General features: G+C 38.1%; 1 protein-coding gene across 4 annotated transcripts in view; it reads left to right on the forward strand.

The window, feature by feature from the left end:
* The window catches only part of LOC149313514 (kinesin-like protein KIF16B), a 146556-nt gene extending 126610 nt beyond the window's left edge, over nucleotides 1-19946 (forward strand). For 3 of the 4 annotated variants that reach the window (XM_089519230.1, XM_089519233.1, XM_089519232.1), the window contains one exon: nucleotides 18873-19946. In XM_089519230.1, the coding sequence (XP_089375356.1) occupies nucleotides 18873-19031 (159 nt within the window). In that variant the 3' untranslated portion in view covers nucleotides 19032-19946. The remainder of the gene's footprint in view (nucleotides 1-18872) is intronic. The other variant, XM_089519234.1, reaches the window with a different exon arrangement.
* Nucleotides 19947-23120: the final 3174 nt, after the last annotated feature.

Genomic DNA, 23120 nt, shown 5'->3' on the forward strand with positions numbered 1-23120 from the left:
GCAGCTTACCACCAGGAGAAACAGCAGTTTAGACTTAGATGTTTGTATTTGTCAAACCCCATTTCATATAAAACAGAGCAGGCTTTGCATATCTACAGAAATAAGAACTAAAGGAGGAGTGGTAGGATTGCTTGTCTATAAAGCTAAACAGGTTTCCAAACATCATTTCTGTTTATATTTGCCGTTCATCATGCATTATTTCATAGAACTGGCAAAACTTGCATTTCTGTACAGTACAGATGTTTTACCATTTTATAAAGTGATTTGTGTAACTGTACTTTAATTTTTTAGCCAGGCTTGAGTTAAAAGAACTAAATAGACCATGTACTTTACACTGAGCCTTGGTATTCAAGTCTTCCTAATGTAAGAAGTATGTACAGAAGTTACTTCATAACTGAACATACATAGATTTTTACCAAATTAAAAACTGTCAAATGCATATTTATAAAGGGGCTTGTAATAGAGGCTTGTAATAGCCTCATAACTAGTGTGGTTCTAGCATCTTTTCAACCTGATCCATGTCCTCTTAAGCCTGAATGCTTGTTATGTACAAACCAGTGAGGTAGTCTGAGTTGTGTCCTTTTTTTTGCTGATAGCTCATTGACAGCTTGAAGAAAACTGTCAGTATAGGAAGTGCTTGATACTGATATATGTATACTCTGCTTGTTTTTATGAGTTTTATTATTTTGGCAATAAATTAAAATGTAGATGTTCTTTATATGCAGAAATATTAGTGATTTTGGCCTCAGTCCAGAGGAAATTAGTTATGTATTAGGTTCCACAGAAATCAGTGAGATTTAAATTAGTCTTGACAATTGCATCCAATTGATTTCATTCGGTATTAGATACAAGTAATAGTTTCTGGATTAAGGCCTTTAAGTTCATAAGTTTTATTGGCATGTGTAAATTCTCACTTATCTGTCCAGTGCATAATTGTATTCTTCCAAAGGGTATGAAAATGTATTTGGAGTAGGTTGTTAATTAGTAAAAAAAATCATAAAATATTGTTAATGTGTCTTGCAATGTTTTCTCTTACTTAGTTTTCTGCATTTTAAATACAAACTATTTTCTTGCCTTAAGGTGTTCGTTTTAATCAGTTTCCTTATTATGCAGCTGAAGGTAAACTTGTGTGTGTGTTCTTTGCTACCTGTCTAGTTAAATAGGGGAGGAGTGAACTATTTTAAAATAGTAGCAAGTGGGGCATTTAGTTTTTCTAGAAGAATTTTACACAACTGTGCTCAATTATGAAGGGCTGTCAAAGCTCCTAGTTAGATGTCAGTTCACAAAGAATTATTAAGAAAATTGTTTTGGATTCCAGTGCTAGGGCTTTAGAAGAATTGCTTTAAGGCAGCTTCTTATTATCCTGGCTGTTCTGCTTGTATTGTAGACCACAGATAGCAGTTGCTCCTACCTTTTGCTCTTCTAGTTTGATTTCTAAAAGGTTTGTATTTTAGTTTTACATCTTAATTGCATAGATAGATACAGACATACATGATTAGCACAACTATTTAACAAAGGTTAATAAATGAGTTTTGCAAACACATTTATGAAGTTCTGTTCATTAATTATTCATATGTACATTAGTCATTAACTGCATCCTTCTGGGATCCAGAACAATTTTGTCAGAAGTTGGAACTATTTGTGTGTAAATCTCTCTCTCTCTCTCTCTCTCTCTCTCTCTCTCTCTCACACACACACACACACACACACACACACACACACGCTTAGACTGACATAGTATGATTTGTATACCAAAATCTCTACAGGGCCATGGATGATTTTCATCTTTTTGGAAGCTGATGGGGGGGGGGGGGGGGAGATAAGTTTTCCAATAAAACCTGATCCAATCCCCTTTGCTGTTAGTTTGGGACAAATATTTCATTTGCGCTTGTCTGCTCAGTGAGTGAGCATGTGCCTCTCTCTACCTTTGAAATAGTGATGCTCAAAAATGTCCAGAGCTCAAGTGTATCAATAAAGGGAGCACTCAAGCAAAAACACAAGATGCACTTCAGTCTTGTCCCTTTGCAGAGCAACCTTATCAATCATCCTTCAGTTTTTTATTTCACGGAAGGAAATTAAGGGTGATGCATGCCAAGCACTTGGGCTAGCTATTTGCCAGGGCCACTACGGCAAATGACATCCTGTCACCGCTGACCCAGGGATGTGTAGTAAATTCAATTCCTTTGTTATTTTCTGTGAATAGATTTTGACAGGCCTTGTTTTAACTGATGCTCAAGAGAAAAGATTGATTTCCTTCAGAAGCTATGCTTATTTTGATCTTTTAAAATGTGGCCGTGTTCATCCAAAAAGCAGATCCACAAAGCTGTAAATCACAGGTTTTCCTCCTTCTAACTGTCCAAACAATATGTTTTCACATTTGCAGCAAAGGACTTAAGCTTTAATGTCTAAATATTTAGGAACATACATTCAGTGGATTCCCAATTAATTCACTTTATTAAAGTGCAGTATGAACCATTATTGTAGATAATTATTTGAGGTTGAACTTGACTTTCTGGGACAATTAATTTGATTGATGAGGCTCAGTGTAATTCAGTGTAATGTGCTCATGCCAACAGCAGTGTCTTGGAAAACTCTCAGAAACAATGGAGATCAGTGGCATAGACTCAGCAGGTAGTGTTATCTTTGGATTGCTGTAGTTTGAGAGCAGCAATAGCTTCACCCCAGTTCAAAGTAATTTCTAGTAAAAGCAATTATATGAAGAATGGATAAAAGATATAGCAGGATCTAGTGGATCTCTGGGTGATTTGCTATGTATCAACAAAGATTTTATGACTTCCAGTGTTTTAGCCATAAAAGAAAGAAATTACTTTCCCCATCCAAATTAGCCTTCTAAAATGAAGAACAGTTCATACAACCTCAAATGGATTCTGTTTTATAGGCCTATCACTTCCATTTTAGTTTTTTTCATAAACTCGCCTTTAGAATGTCTTTGGAGCTTCCTCTTACCTTGCCTGACAAAATGTAATCCTTAAGGGATGTAAGGTGATTGGTTCAGCTCAGTAACTCTTTCAAAATAGGAGGCAGAGGGGAGAATCAAATGACCAACTTCCTGAAGGAGGGAAGCAGAGTAAAATTGAAACATCCACCTTCTGACTTGTAGGCAGAGCAAGTGGAGCCTAGAACCCTAGATGGCAAAACTGGGACTGTCATAATTTGGACAAAGACGTGACTCAATAGAAAAGGCAATACTGAACAGCAGTAGGAAAACAGGAAGACCATTTTATAGATGGCTAGATTCAATCAAGGAAGGCATAGTTTTCTTGAGTTTTCAAGAGCTAAACAAGATGGTTGATAACAGTGGCTTTGTAGTCTCATTCTCGGGATTGTCGTTGAGATTAACAACAATTTCTAGAGAAGAGTTCTGTGAATAATAAAGAATGAATTGTAAAAAGACAAGTGGATTCTAGAGCAAATCAAACCTGCACTCTCCCTAGAAGCCAAGATGAATCAACTGAGAGTATCATACTTTGGACTTTGATGGATAGAGTCAATCAAGAATGGCACAGCCCTGAATCTGCAAGACCTGAGCAGGGCTGTTGGTAACAGAGTGACTTGGAAGTCTCCCATTCATAGGGTCACCATAAATTGAAGTTGGCAGCAGTTAACAACAATGGGAAATGGGATTAGGAGGAATAATTACTGTAAAGGCATAAAATGCATAAACAAGGTCTTGAAGGGAATTTCATTATTTATACTGCTAATTTGATTTTTTTTCAAATAGTGCTCTTCAAAACTTGCTTTGATTTAAGATCTTTTTGTTTAAGCCATTTTCAAAATGGAGAAAATGGCCAGAAGAAGCAAGCAAGTACCTTGTGGTGTAGCATGTTGTAAGAATTGAGATTCTAAGCAAAAGTTACTTCCTGTAAGATGTTCCTGAAAGATTGAAAATTTCTCCAAATATTGACTGGCAGAAAGGGCATAGGTAAGGATTGTCTAATGCAGAGGGGGACTGAAGAACTAAGGAAGAAGAAAAATAAATCTTGCCAGTCCGAAAAAGAGTATGTGATAATATATGTACACATTGACTGGAGTTAGGGGTGCAGGACCCTCATAGAAGTGGGAAAAAAACCACGAATAAAATAATAAAATAAATAAAATAAATTTTAACCTGAAAAGAACACCTCTCTAGGAATCTTTAGGTCCTCCAGCTCAACTCTGTTGTCAACATCTACCAGACATTGACCACAGAATTGGAATGAAGGACCTACAAGCGCCTAGAGAAGTGTTCTCTCTAGGAGTCTCTAGGTCAGTGATGGTAAACCTTTTAGAGACTGAGTGCCCAAACTGCAACCCAAAACCCACTTATTTATCGCAAAGTGCAGCACCCCTCTGGCTTTCTAGTGATGAACTCTAGCAAACTCTGTGCCAGGGTGATGGTGCATGTGCCCACAAAGAGGGCTCTGAGTGCCACTTCTGGCACACGTGCCATAGGTTCGCCAACACTGCTCTAGGACCTCCAGCACAACATCTGGCAGACATTGACCATAGAGACCTAGAGGGAACATATTAATCAAATCTGCGAATAATCAAAGCAAATGTGGAGGGCTGACTGTACTAAGAAAGACACTTGCCAGTGTAACTTCAGGGAGCATGCAGAAAGCAAGTAAAAGAAGTAACATGATCATAATGACTAGATTGTGAGCTGAAGAACTAAAAAATATTTTTTTTTTATAGAAAGAGTCGAGGAAATCAAGCAAACAAGTTCCAATAGTTAGTGTGTAAAATAAGAAAGTGAATAATGTCTTTAATGAGTTGCAGAAACAGAAATAGCTTTGATTTTATAGTCCATTTAACATGAGGGATATGTTCCGGGACTGTTTGCATAGAACAAAAACCACGGATAATTGCAAACAATATTTGTCCTACCAAACGTAAAGGACATAGGCATCGCGGCAACCAATAACCATTAGTATTGACCTTCTGGTATATCATCAGAGGAGGAAACTTTATCAGAAGTTAAACAACACAAGCACTTTACCAGCATAAGCAACTAACAGGCATGTAGTGCACAGCTATGAACACAAGATAGCATTGAGTAGTGTAAGGCAACGCAAAGGAGCAAGAGAGGTCTTCATGGATAATGAAAACTGAGGTAAATGAATCTGCATTGAAATGGATCTTACTGAATTAACATAAAAGTGGCAAGTGAAGAAAGAGATAAATTAAGTTCCACCTTGAGGGATAAAATAAACAGTAGGGGAAATGAAAGAAAAGAACAATAAGTGAGAGGAGTCAAAATCTCAGTTTTAAGTAATAAGCCACACTGCTGAAAGTCACAGCAAAGCATTCCAAATCATAGTTAATGCAAAAAACTATAGAACCAGAATTCATCAACGTAGAAATTATTTTAGAGATTTTTTTTAAAAAAAACCTAAACAGCATCAGAAAATGTATAGTGGGCCCTCTCCTTACTCGGGGGATCTGTTAGGGATCCCCCGCGTAAGGGAAAATCTGCCTATGCTCGAGCCCCATAGGAAATAATGGGGTGCGTGCATGTTGCGGAGCGGCACGCATGCACCATGGGCATGCACACCATTGTTTCCCTCCCCAAATGACTTCCGTGTAAGCTGTAAGCTGCGTTAAACACATCCGCTCATGGCGTGGGCACACTGTATAAAGAAGTGTCAAAGTTTAGGCAAAATAGCAGCAGACACTTAGAACTATAGAATTGGAAGAGACCACAAGGGTCATCCAGTCCAACCCTATCATGCAGGAACACACAACCAAAGCACCCTGATAGATGGCTTCTCAGGCTCTATTTAAAAACCTCCAAAGAAGGAGACTCCACCACACTCTAAAGAACATATTTCACTGTCGAATAGCTCTTACTGTCAGAAAGTTTTTCCTAATGTTGAGGTGGAACTCTTTTCCTGTAGCTGCAGAAAACAAGCTTGATCCATCCTCAATATGACATCCATTCAAAGGTTTAACCAGGACGATCATATCTCCTCTTAACTTTCTCTTCTCGAGGCTAAGCATACCCAGCTCCCTAAGTCACTCTTTATAGGGCATGGTTTTCAGATTTTTCACTATTTTGATCACCTTCCTCTGCACATACTCCACCTTGTCAGTGTCCTTTTTGAATTGTGGTGTTCAAAATTGGACACAGTATTCCAGATGATGCCTGACCAAAGCAGAATAGAGTGGTACTATTATTTCCCTCAGTCTAGGCACTATACTTTTATAGGGACAGAAGAAGAGGGGGGCCCCCTCCATTCACGTGCTATGGCAGAGATAAGATTAGTCTGACATGACTTGTTTTTGAGAAAAAACATGTTGACTTTTTATGATCATGGCATTCTTTTCTAAATGCTTACAGACTCTCTCTTTAATTATCTGCTCTAGAATCTTACCTGGTATTGATGTTAGACTAACCCCCCTTTTGAATATGGGAACAACGTTTGCCCTCCTCCAGTCTGCTGGGACTTCTCCTGTTCTCCAGGAATTCTCAAAGATTATTGCCAGTGGTTCTGAAATTACTTCTTGGAAATAAAAAGGGAAAAATTGACAAGAACCATTTGAAGGAATTTTGGGGAAATGCCTTATTTATAGCAGTGGGTTGGTTTTTTTAAGTAACAGAAATATGAAAATGAGATTTTCTGTTTGTCCCAGTATAATGAAAGATGGACTAAGTCTATTTAAAGGTACAATTAATTTAATATATATATTTAAGTCACACCAGATAAACAGAATCACATCTATGAGAAAAAGGCACAATATACTAGAAAACAGAGGGAAATCAATCAGTTTCAGAGAAAGCAGAATTTAGTGTTTAGAAAAACCAAGGTTAAAGAAACAGATGGTTTTATCTCTTATATACAAGATTGTCACAACATGCAAAACTAGGTACAGGTAATCCTTTATGAACCAGTATTTTCTACTAGCCCTCTAAATAAAGCTTAGTAGGTTCCCAGCTGCTTGCCAATTTAAAAAAGTTGGGGAGAAATACTTATTGCTAAGTGTTCCAAGAAGGGTTTCTGAAGACTCAGGTAAAGATTGAGGCAGGCTGATTCGCGAAAATTCAGATGGCAGAGATTAGTCCTTGGAGAAGGGAAGGGAGCAGGGTTGAGTAGTATACCCTGGTCCTCATCAGGGGGAAATAATAATAATAAAAAATAAACTGAGCAATATAAAAATGCATGGAAAATTCCACACTGCAAAAACTAGCCTATTACAAAAATCTTTCCCAAAACCAGGGAAAAAAGACAAAGTAGTGCCCCAGAACAAACAAAATCTACAGTAAGTAAAAATAAAACAAGGAAAGAGAAGAAGAAAAGAGATGCTTTTTCAAGGTGCAGCTGCTTTTTGATTCTCAGGCACCTATATATCTTCTTTATATATATACTGTACCGCTTCTTTTAAAAACTGGTCAAAAACAGCTTCTTTTGTCTTGGAGCAAATGTAACAATAAGGTCTTATCAGAATACACTCTGAGCAAAGAGCCTTTAAAAGTATCCAAAGTATCCGGCTCCATATTGTTCTATTGACTTCCAATTTCACCAAAGCTTTGTCACCACAGCAACCATTTATCTTTTTCTCATTACAAACATTCAAAATGTCCAAGCTGAGAAATCTCTGTCCTCTCTTGCAACAAGAAGTAATCAATTGTACTACTGTGTGCGAACCAAAGATTTCTTCCATTACATAGGCCCATAGTCTTTTCCCCCAATACCCCATACCCATCAAAAGAGGACCTGAGTAATAATGTATTTTCTCTCCCCCCCCCCATTTAGTTGTTAAAGAAAGGGGCAAAAGTAGTAGTTTTGTGGTTTCTTTCTTTTAGCAACCCCATCCCCATTTCAGTTATGTCTATGTGGAGTAATACAACTTCTTAAAAGTTTGGGAAGATACTGGGAGAAAAACCGTGCTCTGGTTTTGAAACTTTTCATTTGCTGTTCTGGAGCAAAAAATTACCTGTTAAAGCATATTGTGATTTGGGGAGGAGAGTTTTCAGGACCACTAAAATGACAGCCCAGAGATGCATTTTCCCCACCTGTGATGTATAAAGCAAACCCTTTTTTCAACTTTTCTACCTCTTGTTTTATGATTAATCAAAATTAATCAAAAGACAGTTTGCTGAAAGACAAGTGACTGGAGACTTTAAAAGAACCTCGTGTGTTTTTATTTATTGTACTTCTTTCTATAAACTGCAGGGAGGAATTTACTATAGCCTCAAAAAGTAGTTTTTATCATCTAGAAGTGCTTCAATCCAAACTTTTCTTTTCTTGAAAGCATATGGCCCAGCTCACTTATACCCATGGGATCTGCTCACAGACTCTTTGCAATCAGTAAGCATAAACAAAAAAGACTCCTAGTTGAAGTTCCTTTAAAATCTACAGGGTGCTAATATATTATTGATCAATTGATTTGTGTTTTATGTCTGCAAATCTCAAGAACTAATTGGGTAGAATGTAAAAAAAATCAATTTTAAAAACCCTAGCTTTCTTGAATGTTAGCTTTTTCTCAACCCATTTAACTTCCACCTTGCAAACTATGAATATGTTAAATTGTATTCTCACAGTAATTTTTACTATTTGTCTTAAAGTGGACACTTCAAAGGCTATATTTGTTAGGCTTATGACTTCCTCAAGGGAGGATGTCTGTAAAGCTGAACATTTCACTTAAGGACCTTAGAGGTCCTAGCTATATCATGTTTTCCTGCACATCCCTTATCTTATTTCCCTTTTGCAAATTAAAATCCTCCTTGAGATTAAGGAGAGAGGGCATTTCTCACTGCAAGAACGCTGACCACACTTATTTATACTGTCCACATATTAATGTATCCCATTTCATTCATTGTGAAGAACAGAAAAGGCAGGATATGAAATTATTCATATACACTCCATGGTCATTCCTGAACTTAGAACTGTTCAGACAATAGTCAGAACTTGGACATTTACTTTAGGAAGATTTTGTTACAACAGTAATTTCAAAGCCACCCAAAAGTAGTTATTTGGTGTTAGAATTCAATTTCTTTCTTTTTAATGACAATTCACATTTCTTGGAAGCACCTAAAGTAATTTCTTTTTAGTTACCTTTTAAAAAATGTTTGTTATTCAGCAGCACAAGCTTGGACTTGGATAAGCCAGCTCTTTCTTTTCCAAAATTTAGAGAGGCCACCTTTTGTAAATACAGTCGGCCCTCTCCTTACGCGGGGGATCCGTTCTGGACCCCTCTGCGTAAGGCGAATTCCGCCTATGCTCAAGCCCCATTGGAAACAATGGGGCTCATGCACGGTGGCATGCAGGCGCCACGGACGCGCGTGCCCATTCAATTGAATGGGACACGCCGCATGCTCCCCGCAGCTTGAGCACGTAAGCTCAAGTCTGCGTAAAGCGCGCCCGCGTATGACGCAGGCACGCTGTACAGTAATGAGCTCCAACATACATGTTGTTTCCCTTATGCGCGTGAGCATGTGTGTGCGCGTGTGCGTGTCCCGGTACGGATCCCCCATGTAAGGGAAGGGCCCACTGTAGAACCTTTTGGGCTGTGCACCTGTTTGCCGTAGCCCCAATCCAGCCTAAATGGGGCAGTTCCAAGCTGCCCCATCGGGGCCGTCTGTTTCGCCCCTTACTATTGTAATTTTACATCATGTCTTAGTTATTGGCAACTTTTTAATTTGTTACTTGCAAACTCTCTGATCAGAAAACTGATCAAGGCCAGTTCAGAGTGAGTACATAAAAAATAAACCTCTACCAATTGTAATGCATTTCCAACCACCACAGGTTGGAGGGCTGTATCCCCCACATTTTACTCTCATCCTCTGTGGTTTTTCTTTTAATTTAAAAAATACCTTTTTAAAAAGCGTTATGTTTAATTAATGTGTGCATTAGGGAAGAGGAAGATTTAAGACTCAGAGAAGAACTCCCAGCCCTGCAAACTCAGACTTTTCCTTTCCAGTTCACCTCCCTCTCCCTTCACATTCATGACAGTGGGACTCCCCTGCTGAAAGCAGATGCAGATATAGATGGCCAGTGATGCTTCCTCGCTCCTGTTGCATAGCCTTTGTCTTTGACTTATCCCTCATCCAGAATCAACTTCCCAATTCAACAAAATCTGAAGTATGCATACATAGCTTGCTTGCACATGATAGCAAGTTGTTACACATCGCTTTAGTTTTGCCCACATCTAGAAATTGTGCCTAATAGAAGGAAAAGGCAAAGCCTCTGCAACAAGAGAGAGAGTCCTGTGGATGGAGGAAGGAAATACAAGCGGAGGCATCGGCTTTCCAGAAAAACAATAGAGCACCATGAACAACAAAGAAGGAGGATCTTCTCTGAAGATGCCAGCCACAGGTGCTGGCAAAACATCAGGAATAAACTCTCCCAGAACACGGCCACATAGCCTGAAAAGACCACCACCAAAAAAAAAAAAAAAAAAAAAAACCTAAAGAAAGAAGAGTTGAAGTCTTAAGGCCCCAGCTAACTTATGCCAGCAACTTACCATGTACATCAGGCTGCCAGTTGCAAGTGATAAAATCATGCAACTGAATCTGCTGTCTGGACCCGAGGGGTTCTTGTATAACCTGTGGGGTGGGGTTCAGTGGTCTAAAAAGAGGGAGCTCATGTGTTACATACACAATATGAGCCACATTTCTCCATGTGTTGTACTTTCCCACTCCTGCCCTAACATAAGAAAATCATCCTAATGTTTACAAGAACTTTTAGGCAACTCATAGCAGAAATGGGAAGTTCCAAATGGAATCCCACAGGGATTTGATGGTTAATTAATGGAATACTTTCGAGCGACAGTATTCAACTCTTGTAAGCCTAAAACCACTTATCATGCATGAGAAGTCAATGGTGAAGCACTTCATCCTGGATTGGAGCACCATCTGGCATCTTTTGATCTTTAAAAATGGCCTTCACAATTTTTAATTTTGTTTGTCAAGAAGGCTATAATCACTCTAACTTGATTTGTAGGCTGCTTAAATTGAGTGAGAGTTTTTCAATTCCAGAAAGTCTTAAGACTGTGAACACATTTACTTAGGCTGTGACCTCTATTTGAGACCTTCAGACCACCAGTTATGTTCTTGATCTTAGATCAGCTGCAGCAATGGTCAGCTTTCTACACTTGTACACATGTAAAATGTGAAATCTATCTTAACCTTCTTCTTGTACTACTTTTCCCCCATTAACCCTTTTTTAAACTTTTCTACCTCTTGTTTTATTATTCTTCAAAATTATCAAAAGACAGTTTGCTGAAGGACGAGTAAGTAGAGACTTTAAAGGAACCTCATGTGTTAATGTCTATTGTACTTTCTATAAACTGCAGGGAGGAATTTAATATAGCCTCAAAAAGTAGTTTTTATAATCTAGAAGAGCTTCAATCCAAATTTTTCTTTCCTTGAAAGCATTTTTCAAATCACAGAGTTTGGAGATGCAGGTAATAATAATAATTATAAAATGAAAACTTTTGGCTTCAAAGATAGTCCTCATTTTCAGTGTAAATGAGCTGTGTTCCCTTTAAATATGTCATAACCAGAAGAGCAATTAGATCTCTTCTTCAATTACCAGAAGCTATTAAATTAAAATAATTTTAATAACTTTAGATTAAACTAAGATTTATGTTGGATGGCATTAAAAACCGAAGACCTCAGAATGTGAGAAGGTGTAGAAAACATTAGAGCGACATCTTTCTGTTGATATATGGCATATCACATGAATATTAGAGCAAAGTTATGAGGAACATTCCTATTGAAATCATTTCTAATAAGGTTTAAATGGCAACAGTTTCATTTTTGTTCTAATTAAAGCTTGAGGAAAGTAGTTCAGTTCAGTCAATAAAGACATAGAGTTGCACTTTAATTTTTCCTATCGGGTGTGGTTGAAAAAGAAGTTTGGAGCTCTAAAAGTGAACTAAGAGTAGTTCACACAATATAGGTCAAGCTAGCAAATCTAAAGGGCATTAACAATGTAAGACAAACCAAAAGGCCATAGCACCACCTTTTTCAAATCTTGGATCGGAGTTCTGTTAAGTAGCAGTATGCTTTGATCTATGAATGAGATTTGAAGCATTTCTCCTAAGCATTTCTTCACAGTTGGAATAATAAAACCTTTTAGCCATGTTTGAGGTGTGCATCGTGAAAATACCACACCCTCAACGTGGCCCAAAGCTGGCACTTTTGGCCTGTCAACTTCAAGCCCTTGTCTTCTTCCAGTTTCTTGACTGCAGTCTGCATTCTGATTCATGACTGTATGTAAATGTCTTCATTGCCTACTTTAAAGTAGTATAAATCATCTGTTATCATTTTTATTTTCATAATATTCGGCTGTAAACTTGCTTTTACACTTTCTTCCTTGACTTTCTTTGGTAAACATTCCAACTCTTTGTTATTTTCTGCTAGTGGTATGGTGTCATTTGCAGGTCTTATATTGTTGGTGTTCCTGCCTCCAATTTAAGTGTGGTAATGTTATCTTTAACTGACCTCGGATTGATTTTGACTCGTGGCAACTCTGTGGATGAAACATTTCCAAGACCCCATGTCCTCAGCTATTCTGCTCAGGTCCTGCCAGCCCAGGCCCATGGCCTCTTTGATTGAGTCCGGCCATCTGGCATGTGGCCTTCCTCTCTTTCTACTGCCCTCTACCTTTCCTTGCATTATTGTCTTTTCTAATGATCCATACTTTCTTATGGTGTGGCCAAAGTACAACAGCCTCAGTTTCGTCATCTTGATTTCCAGGTTCAGGCTTCATCTGTTCTAGGATCCATTTGCTTGTCTTTTTAGCCATTCATGGTATCCTCATTACCCTTGTCCAGCATCTGAAATTAGTATATTTTCTTTCTATTGGCTTTCTTTATGGTCCAGCTCTCACATCTATACCTGCTGATGGGAAATACCGTGGCTTGGACAATTCTAACTTTAGTGCTCAGTTGTATATCTTTACACTTTTGGATCTTGTCTAGTTCTTTGGTAACTGCCCTTCCTAGTCCTAGGGCTCGAACCAACAGGCCCAAATAAAGCTGCTTCAGGCAACTTTGGAAGTGTGCTGTTTAAATGACACATGCATCTTAAGAGGCCGGAAGCTGCACCAAAGCTGTGCTCCAGTCCTTAGGGCTGTGGCTTTGGCACAGCTTCTGGCCTCTTAGGACGCATGCAGCATTTAAACAGTACACTTCCAGTGCCTGAAGCAGCATTATTTTGGCCTGTCTGTTCGGGCCCCTAGTCTTCTTCGGATTTTCTTGACTGCAGTATCCATTCTGATCAATGCTTGATCCAAGGTATGGAAACTCTTATTTCAATTTTCTCACTGTCTAGGATGAATTATTGTAGATCTTTGGTAGTGGTGGCGATTATTATTATTGGATGTTTATCATTAATTTTGTTTCTGCTAGTATTGTGCCATCTGCATATCTTAGGTTGTTAATTTTTTTCCTCCTGTCTTCACTCCTCCTGCCTTCAAGTCTAAGCCTGCTCTGTGTACAACGTTTTCTGCATACAGGTTGAATAGCTAAGGGGATAGTATGCAGCCTTGCCTGATCCCTTCGGCAATTGGGAACCATTCTGTTTCTCTGAACTCAGTTCTGACAGCAACAACTTGACTTAAGTATAGGTTACACATCAGGAAAATCAAATGTAGTAGTACTGCCATTTCTTTGAGAGCATGCCATACCTTTTTGTGATCTGCAGTCAAAAGCTTTGCACCAAAGATCTACAATAATTAATCCTAGACAATGAGAAAATTGAAGTAGTCAAAGAGTTTCCATACCGTGGATGAAGCACATGTAGATTTTCTTTTGGAATTCCCTTGTTCATCGTATGTTTGCAATGTGATTCCTAGTGTCTTTTCCTTTCTTGAATCCAGCTTGTACCTTTGGGAGTTCTCTCTCCATATATGGTAGGAGTCTTTGATGGAGAATTTTGAGCATGACTTTGCTTGCATGGGGGTTTAGTACAATAGTGTGATATCCCTGTAAGCAGAAACTGTTACTGTAAGCAGTCTATATATAGACAATAGCAATCCAGATTTGATTTAATAATCATTAGGGTTTTATTTAATAATTGATTCATGCATAGCTGCAAAGTTCAGTGTCTTTGATTTCATAGGATTGGAATTAGAGTCATTCAGTTACCTGTATAATATTGGTTCATGTGGAGGACAGAGAACATTTCGCATGTTAATCATACAGAGGGCTTAAATTGTGTCTATTCCTAAATGCCTATTTTTGCTGCTACAGTCATCAGGTTATATCCAGTTATTTGTCCGCAGTACAGTAGACCCACTAATCACCTTGTGTGATCATTCCATGTCCTGTCAGTGTTCTGAAATTCAAATCCAGCTGTAGCTCTGTCTGTCTCTTTCAAAGTAAGGCACTGACAGTTCCCTATTCCCATAACTCACCTGTTTCACTGATCTTGCTTTGTAAAATAATTATGATTAATGCTGACACGACTCCTGATTTAAATTGCTTATCCATCAGCATTCATTTTAAAGGAATTTCTTTGTGTATCTTATTTAGAATGTTGATATAAATGTCATTACAACCTGTAGGAGGCATCAATAAGAAAGAGGAAGAAATTGCATATGTACCAACTTTTGTCTTGAAATCTAGCATAGTGCAGTATTAGCATAACCGATTTCTGAGAAAGTTTGTAGGAACTAGACAAGCCAGTCGTGTTTATATAGAGAAACCCCCCTCAAAAATTGAAGGTATGTTTGATAGAAGCTTCACAAAATAAATTTGTTGCTCCATGTGTCACCCTGAACTATACACTTTTCAAAGGATATTGAACTAAATAGATTATTTTCCCCCTGAGTCCACAATTACAGTGTGCAGTGTCACGGGGATAAAGCAAGGCTGTCATTATACAGTTTGTAACTGAGTGAGCCTTGGTTCCTTTCACTGTACATAAGATTTCCTTTACATTTCATCTTTGCTTTTGATTTACTCCCTACCGAATGCCATCCCTCACATCTCTTTTCTAGCCATGATACATTTGGACACTTCATTGCTTTTATTAATCCTATTCAAAATGCATAATATTTTTACCAAGTGTTAAATATATGGTTTGCATAACTCATCTTTGTGCCATGACAGTTTGTCAGTTGCAACCTTTTTTCATGTAGCTGATTTTTGTTAATGAATGAAATTTCACCCTGGGGTAACAACCTGTTTTATGAACAGAGAATTTCTTTGCATAGTTTTGCTTCTTTTTCATTTATAGTGCATTATCCCAGGGGCAGAGTCAGATACTCCCAAGAAGTGACAAAGAAGAGAATGTGCAAAGGATTTACTCCACTGTAATTCTCTGTAATTCTAGTATAAGGGAGGTGGAATGTATCTTCCCTTGGTAAGATATGTGAGCTTTCCCTGTGTTTGGAATTTGTGCATCTATCTTCAGGGGAAATGTGCAGCTTTCTTCTTCAGATACTGATGCAGAAACAAAGAAAGCTCAATGTTTTCTTCAGTGCACAAAAGCATGCTGAGTTTCATATACAGTATTTATTTGTTTATCTGATGTATATCCTGTCTTTCTCATGACATGGGACCCAATGTCATAAATAAAACCCCTTTATTCCCAAAAATTAAAACACAGTTTAAAAAGCTATCATTTTTAAAGCAGCGTTAATTTTTAAAAGTATTGATTTAAAAAGACTATAACTAAAATGGAGCATATTAAGATTCAGCTGACCAAAAACCTTTTGATTTAACGCATTCACTCAGTCACTTAAATGCTGAGAAATTACAGCTCTTGAGTACCCCAACATACTGTGTATTTTCCTATGCTGTCATTTGTTCAAACGGGCATTTAATTTCTGTCCTAATTTTTCAGCTGTGGGTAAACATATTATGGTCTTCTGCAGGTGCCTCTTTGAGAATCAACCATTATTTCCCAATACATTTACCATGCGTACAGGCACTAGCCAAATTTATATCTGTTACTGTGGACCAAAACATACTGCAAAAATAATCCAGTTTGAGACAATTTTAACCACCCTGGTTCAGGGCTAGGGAATCCTGGGAACTGTAGTTTATTGTGGCATCAGAGCTCATTGACAGAGAAGGCTGAATGCCTCACAGAATTAAAGTTCCCAGAATCCCCTAGCACTGAGCCAGGTCAGTTAAAGCAGTGTCAAACTGGATAATTTCTGCAGTGTGTTTTGGACCTACGTTGTTGGCACACTTACAAAAGCAGTAAAAAAACAAGAACACCTTGATTCAGCGGGTTCACCAGCCTTCTGAAGCAAGATTTTAGGGTGCATAGGGGGTTGTAGAAGGGAGTGACGTTATTGATTCTGATAGAAATACTGAGAACCAGCAAAAGTACATCATTGCATCTTGACCTATATTTTTTCTTGGACTGTATATGTCCTGAATCGTATTGGGTTAGTCTCAACAATGTAAACTCATTTAATTAGTTCTTGAATTGTGACTCAAATTGTATTTAATTAGTAGATCTGCTCCACTTGGCAGTAACAACAAGATGTAAGCCTAAGGTAAATGAGGGACAGGAGACATATCCACACATACACATGTGCATACTTGCACCACACACACACATATACACACAGTACGCCCTTGTTATTCATGGGAGATCCATTCCGGATCCATTCTCCAAACAACAGGAGCATACCTGAAGTCCTGTTGTACCTAAGAGTGGCATGGCCATGTATACATGCTGCCATTGGGGACAATGGGGGCTTGCCATCTGTGGATGCTTAAATCCGTGAATGGCAAGCCTGTGAGTAACAAGGCCCCACTGTATATACGTACATACAGCAGACAGTTAATAGAACAGTTCCTAGAGTTACTGGATTCTTATGGATATAAATATTGCTCCTGAGAAAGAGTGTATGTGGTATCAGGTATTATAAACTTGACCCATGCCCATCCTGGCTGTTAAAATCTAGCAAGAGAGGATTGATAGCATGGGTCCAGGGAGTAGTATATGGCTCACACTATTAAGAGGGGAGGTTCATGCTACCTTGAAGGAGATGGTGAGGTGCCCTCTCCTGAAGAGGACTTCCCTAGGGCCAAAACTATGTAAGGACTATCCTCTGTTTGGTCAACATGCTTGAGTATGGGTCGCTGTACACCTGATGTTCTTGGACAAAATAGATTACACAGACTTGCAATTTTAAAAAGTTACTCTATATTATAGCTGTTTTTAATGTATTTTTGAGATTTGAATTAAAAAAAAACACTCGCATCTTGCTGGACTGGGTCCACTGAATAAGATCAGGGTTCACTGTGTTACAATGGTTCCACTCCTATCCCTAGAAGGTAGTATTAGGGGGCTTTCAGCCCTGTTAAGCTGTGAGTTGGCACAGGTTTCCATCTTGTTTCCCATATGGTTCAATACATACATGAAAGTGCTGGTTATAAGGGGGTTTGGGTAGATAGGTTATAACACCCAGTTCTACTTCTTGTCATTGGAGTCAACTGAAGCTGAGCAGGGCCTGGATGTTGTAATGGACTGGATGAGGGCCTGTAAATTAAACTGACTCTAAATAAGATGGAGACTCTGTGGATTGGTGTATAACAGATCTGGGAACTGGGTACACAACCTGCCCTGCATGGGGTTACACTCCCCTTGAGGGAACAAGTGTGTAGCTTGGAAGTACTCCTAGATCTATCTGTCACGAGGAGCCAAATAGACACTTTTACTCAGAGTGTTTGCTGTCAGCTCTTGCCTTTCCTGGGCATGAGTAAATTTGACACAGTAGTCCATGTACTGGTAACTTCCCAATTAGATAACTATATCATGTTCTGTATGGGGCTGCCATTGAAGATGAGTTGGAAGCAACTGTTACTGTAAGATGAAGCAGCAAGATTGTTGATTGCAGTATAACATAGATAACACCTAACACTGATCTTAAAGGAGCTGCATTGGCTACCAGTTTGTTTCTGGTCTGAATTCAAGATGCTGATGCTGATGATACTGAGCGCTAAATGGCTTAAGTTCTAAGTACTTGAAGGAACCTCTCTTCTATATATACATGTCTGGAATTGAGATCTACCAGACATTTTCCATGTCCCACTTGTGAGTGTGATACTTCACTTGGAAAAATGGGTAAAGGCTTTGTTTGCTGTGGCACCCTGTTGATGAAATGCCCTCCCTTTGGAGTTCTGACTCCAGTGTTGGTTTCTTTTAGACATCAAATTAAAACATAGCTTTTAATTGAAATCTTTAGACCTTTCTCCTGTTTTAACTGTTTAATATCCTTTTATCCTATTTAAATTGTGTTACTTTTATTTGAATTTGTTTATATATCACCCTGAGATCTCACAATAGAGGACAGAGTAGAAATATCTTAATAAATGAATGAATTTATTAAAGAACTATGGGAAGATACAAGATTGTTGGTTTTTTCCCTATTTTAAAAAAGGAATACATTTACACCTATTTCTGCAATTAGAAGAGTGTGATTCATAAAATGGCCAGTCAGTGGCATCTTTCCCCTTAGTAAATTTTCAAAATGTATTGGTCAGGTTCAGGAAATTGTTGATATTCCTATAGCAAAAAGAAGTGGTTTCTCTGCAGTAACTCTGATCTGGATCAAATAATATTTAGAAAATTATTCCAGATAGGTTAAACTAGAAATGTACACTATCTTTTGATTTTAAACTTCCTTAAATGTGCCGTAGTTTAATTTTGCTAAGATGCGCTTACAAAGTGATTTGCCTGATTGTTATATTTTCTCATAGTAGCTAGAAAAAATGTGGTTTGGAAAACATGGTTAAATTAAGTTGACAGCTTTATCAATGTTCAGATACTGTAACAGCAAAAAGCATCTATTTTAAGCATTTGAATTTGAAGCAGTACAAGAATTCTCTCTCTCTAAATGTTTTTCTAAGCAAAGAGAATCATCTCACTGTTCTGATTCTGGTGTGCTTTTCATCCTCAGAAATACCTCAGAAACTTCTTCAGTATAATGCTCAACTCACCATCATCTCCTCTGCATGTAAGTAAAGAAGGCCTGACCCTTTCGAAACATGCCATCTGTGAATTCTCATCGTTCTTCAAGAAAGGTGTATTTGACTACAGCAGCCATGGTACTGGCTAACACTTGGGGCCTCAGTTCCTACTTGAAGAATAAACTTCTAGCCTTGTCTTCCTTTCTGCTTTATGCTGCCAACAAAAAATACATTAGATTGTTTTGCATCCCTAGAAGACCTTTACCAGAAACACTGACTGTTACAAGCAACTGCTTAATAATTCTGTCTAGAACCTGACTTGTTTTCAACCACAGAATACAGATACAGTTGGCCACTCTGTGGTGGTTTGAAAGAAGGTTCAGCATCTCACTGGATCCACTCAACAGTTGAAGTCCTTCCTTGGACATGATACCTATTACAGTCTTCCATTACTGTTTGCAAATACTCTTATATTTTTAAGGAGGCGTTTTTGTTCTGTTTCAGTTTTTTTGATACTGGATTTATACACTGATGTCATAGGTACATCTCAAGAATTGCATTTCATCGGAGTGATTCTATCAGTATCCTCTTCTGCGTTTTACCTTAAATGTGAATGTTTACAAAATAAATACTGCAGAGGATTTAAATTCCCTTAAGTCTTTCACACTTGGTTGCATTATTGTAAAGGGAATATTTGCTGTTGATTTAAAAGAAAAGGAAATTATGGCTATTTTAAAAAGTGACCTTTCCATGAGTGTAACTGTAATTATGTACCGTAATTGCTTATGGTTATACACTTCAATGCAGTATGGAATATAACTTCCCAAATATTTCCTTCCATAAAGGGGGTAACACAATGACATTAACTGATCCTTAGTTGCAAAAATAGGAATTAAAGATTTGTTAATGTGCTTTAAATTTACTCAGGGCTTATGTAGGATTGCACATGTATAGAGGGAGCAGCATACATTTTGTAGAAGTACGAACTGAAAAAAAAATATTGTGACCTACAATGGATGCATGTACATATTCTGTACATAATAAAGGTTTATAAAAAGCAAAAACCACTGATTGTAACTAACTTCGGGGTACTTCACTCATTCGTGAACTCTTTCATACCGAACAAAAAGGATTTTCCAGTTCATCAAAACAGAGCCTTAAAGATTTTTTGGTATTAGGCGACAAGTCTGTGGGGTTTTATATTTCAGGAGAAGTTAATCTTGATTTTATTGTTGCCGAGGGAAGGAATTTTGCTCTTCATGTATAATATGTGTAAGCCTTTATTCCATAGTTGTATTGAGGCTAATAATAGAAATTCATAGAGGTTTATAGAAGTGTTAGTGTGTCTGGGGTGGTGGTGGTATTTTTAGGGGGGGGGGAATTGGGCAGTCTTTGGGACAGTGTCCTTTTCTAATAATAGACCCTTCCCCCAGTCAAAGTAAAATGATTTGATGGATTTAGATGCATTTTAAGTCTGTTGCCACCTATATGTAGTGTTTTAAATGTTGATATGTGCAGGAGTGCTAGTTTGCTCCTGCAGATAGACTGCATGTTAATATATTTTTGATGGGGTTACCATGCCTTCTCCTTTTCTAGGACATATCCTCTTTGTTAGTGTTAAAATTTCTATCTGATAAGATTTTTAAAATGCCCTGGGATTTTTGAAATGTCTGCTCCTGTTTCTCCTTCTGTACACTGATGCTGCCTCCTCATCACCATCTCACCAGCTGCATCAAGAGCTACACTAGGAGAATGGATGCAGGCTGGCCTTGCAGGACGCTTGGACTGTGGAATGGAAGAGAAAGAGAGAGGGGGAAAAGTAGGGGAAGAGGGAGACAGACTCAGAGGAGGAAAATGAGCTTGCTAATGAAGAGAGCTAAGACAGCCTCCAGCTACATAGGGGTGATGGAACAGGGCAGCTTGGTGGAGCAAGTGAGGTACCGTATATACTGTACTGGATTATAAGTCGACCTCATGTGTAAATCGAGGGTAGGTTTTGGGGCCAAAATTATGGATTTTGATATGACCCCCGGATAACCCAAGGGTAAAACTTACAGGCATGTAACAAAGGATGTAAAGGATGAAAGAAAAATGAAAATAATGCCAAAGAACTTCTGACAGGCATAACTGTTTGTGCTCATCCTAAAGGCTGGATGGATGAGACAGCAGAAGGGATCCATGCTTCCTTCTGGTGCTCCCAGGATGGACTAAGCTCTTGCCTTTTATTCAGAGAAGGGAATGGCTCCGCTGACCCAGGTTTTTTTGGGTCAATTTTTTGACTATAATTTCTAGACTTATACATGAGTATATACAGTAATTGTTGGAAGAGGTAGGAAAGGGGGAAAGGGAAGGACAAATTATTACTTAATTATAATGAGGGTTAGGAATATTTCTAGCAGAAATTATGACATATTATATAATATATTATGTGAAATGTGCTGCACAACAGTTCTACAAATACTGTGGACTGCTAGAAAGACAAATAGATGATTCTTAGAGCACATCAAGCCTGAACTCTCCCTAGAAGCCAAGATGACTAAATTGAGACTGTCACACTTTGGACACTTAATGAGAAGACATGACTCACTAAAAATACAATAATGCTTGGTAAAGTAGAAAATAGTAGGAAAAGAAGACCACATTCCAGATGGAAAGATTAAATCAAGAAAGCCACGGGACCTGAGCAGCAGTTGAGGATAGGGGGACTTGGATGTCTCTCATTCAGAGTCATCATAAGCTGAAATACAGTCAGCCCTCCACATTTGGAACTTTGATTATTCATGGATTTGATTAATAATTATTCATGGATTTGATTAATATCTCTCTCTGTGAATTCCTCCAGCATGATTCTGTGGTCAACATTCAGCAGAACTTGTGCTGGAGGACATAGAGATTCCTAGAGAGAACACTTTTCCAGGCATTTGTAGGTCCTCCAGCACAATTCTATAGTCACTTTCTGGCAGATGTTAGCCATAGAGTTGCATTGGAGGACCTGGATATTCCTTGGGAGGTATCTCCTCCGTTGTATGTATGTAGTTTTTCCAATTTCAAGGGGGTCCTGTGCCCCTAACTCCAGCAAGTGGGGAGGGCCCATTGTAGATTAGATAGCAGTTAACAACAAATATATTAGGGGTATTTAAAGTGAGAGTCATAATAACAAATGGTGTTTTGAAGTAGTCAATAAATGTGGTCTCTGCTTTGCTTTTCAAAACAGATAACCTATTTTCAAAACACAAGAAGCCACACTGAACCATAAGACTACAGATCACATTGGTGTATAAAGTGCACACAAGCATTGCAGCTTATTCAGAATCCCTAACTCTAGGTGAAAAATTATCAGGGAAAACTCTATTATAATATTTCTTTAGAGAAGCCAGAACCCTTTGTCAAGCATAAATGAATCATCTGTGTGTTTATGTCTGTTTATCTGTCTAAGATCTTTGAGAAGTCCTGCCAGTCAAGATGGACAGTAGACTATTTGAGCTAGATGGAATGTAATTCATACATACATGCAAATCTACTTGCTTAAATGACACTGTCATTCAATATTGATCCAAGGAAACTGTGCAAATTACTGAGTGTTCACATAACTACCCCTGTTGCTGGCAACATGAAAAACCAATAGTATGGGAATAATGTCTGTCAGAAAATACAGAAAACAATTTTAAATCTTTTATAGACATGCTACTATTTTTCCAGGATTGCTTTAGCTTTTGCAATTTCCCAGTAGAAATATATGTAGAATATAGTCTTACAGGCTTCACACATGTTTAGCAAAGCCACTTTTGAACATTGCTGAGGATCTGATAAGAAAATGTACATGAACTTGTCTGATGGCCTGTTTTTTTTAACTGTCAAATATAAAAGCTTTCACATTTTAATTAATTCTTTTGTATTAACCAAGCAGAAGAAAGACACTGTCTTCATAGCCCTTATTTTAAAAGCACTGTCTGAAATTGTACTAGATCTTCACTTTCCCTCCTGATATTGCTTCATAACGTAATTTATTTGATATATACCTTCATTTTTTCTAAAAGAGTTCTGCTGATATCTTTGAACATGTCAACCTCCTGCATTTTAGCCTGCACTTTCAGTATATAGAATCAGCAGTATTTTACAGATTTATCTGTACTTTGCAGAACATTTGAAGTGTCATCTATCTTTTCAATTTTGTTTAGCACCAGAATTGCTAAATTCTTGTACACCTACACTTTTTTACCCCATTTGTACTGTTGTTT

Source organism: Sceloporus occidentalis, unplaced genomic scaffold, assembly GCF_023333645.1.
Source record: "Sceloporus occidentalis isolate IW3139 unplaced genomic scaffold, rSceOcc1.0.p SCAF_4, whole genome shotgun sequence".
NCBI classification, from domain to species: domain Eukaryota; kingdom Metazoa; phylum Chordata; class Lepidosauria; order Squamata; family Phrynosomatidae; genus Sceloporus; species Sceloporus occidentalis.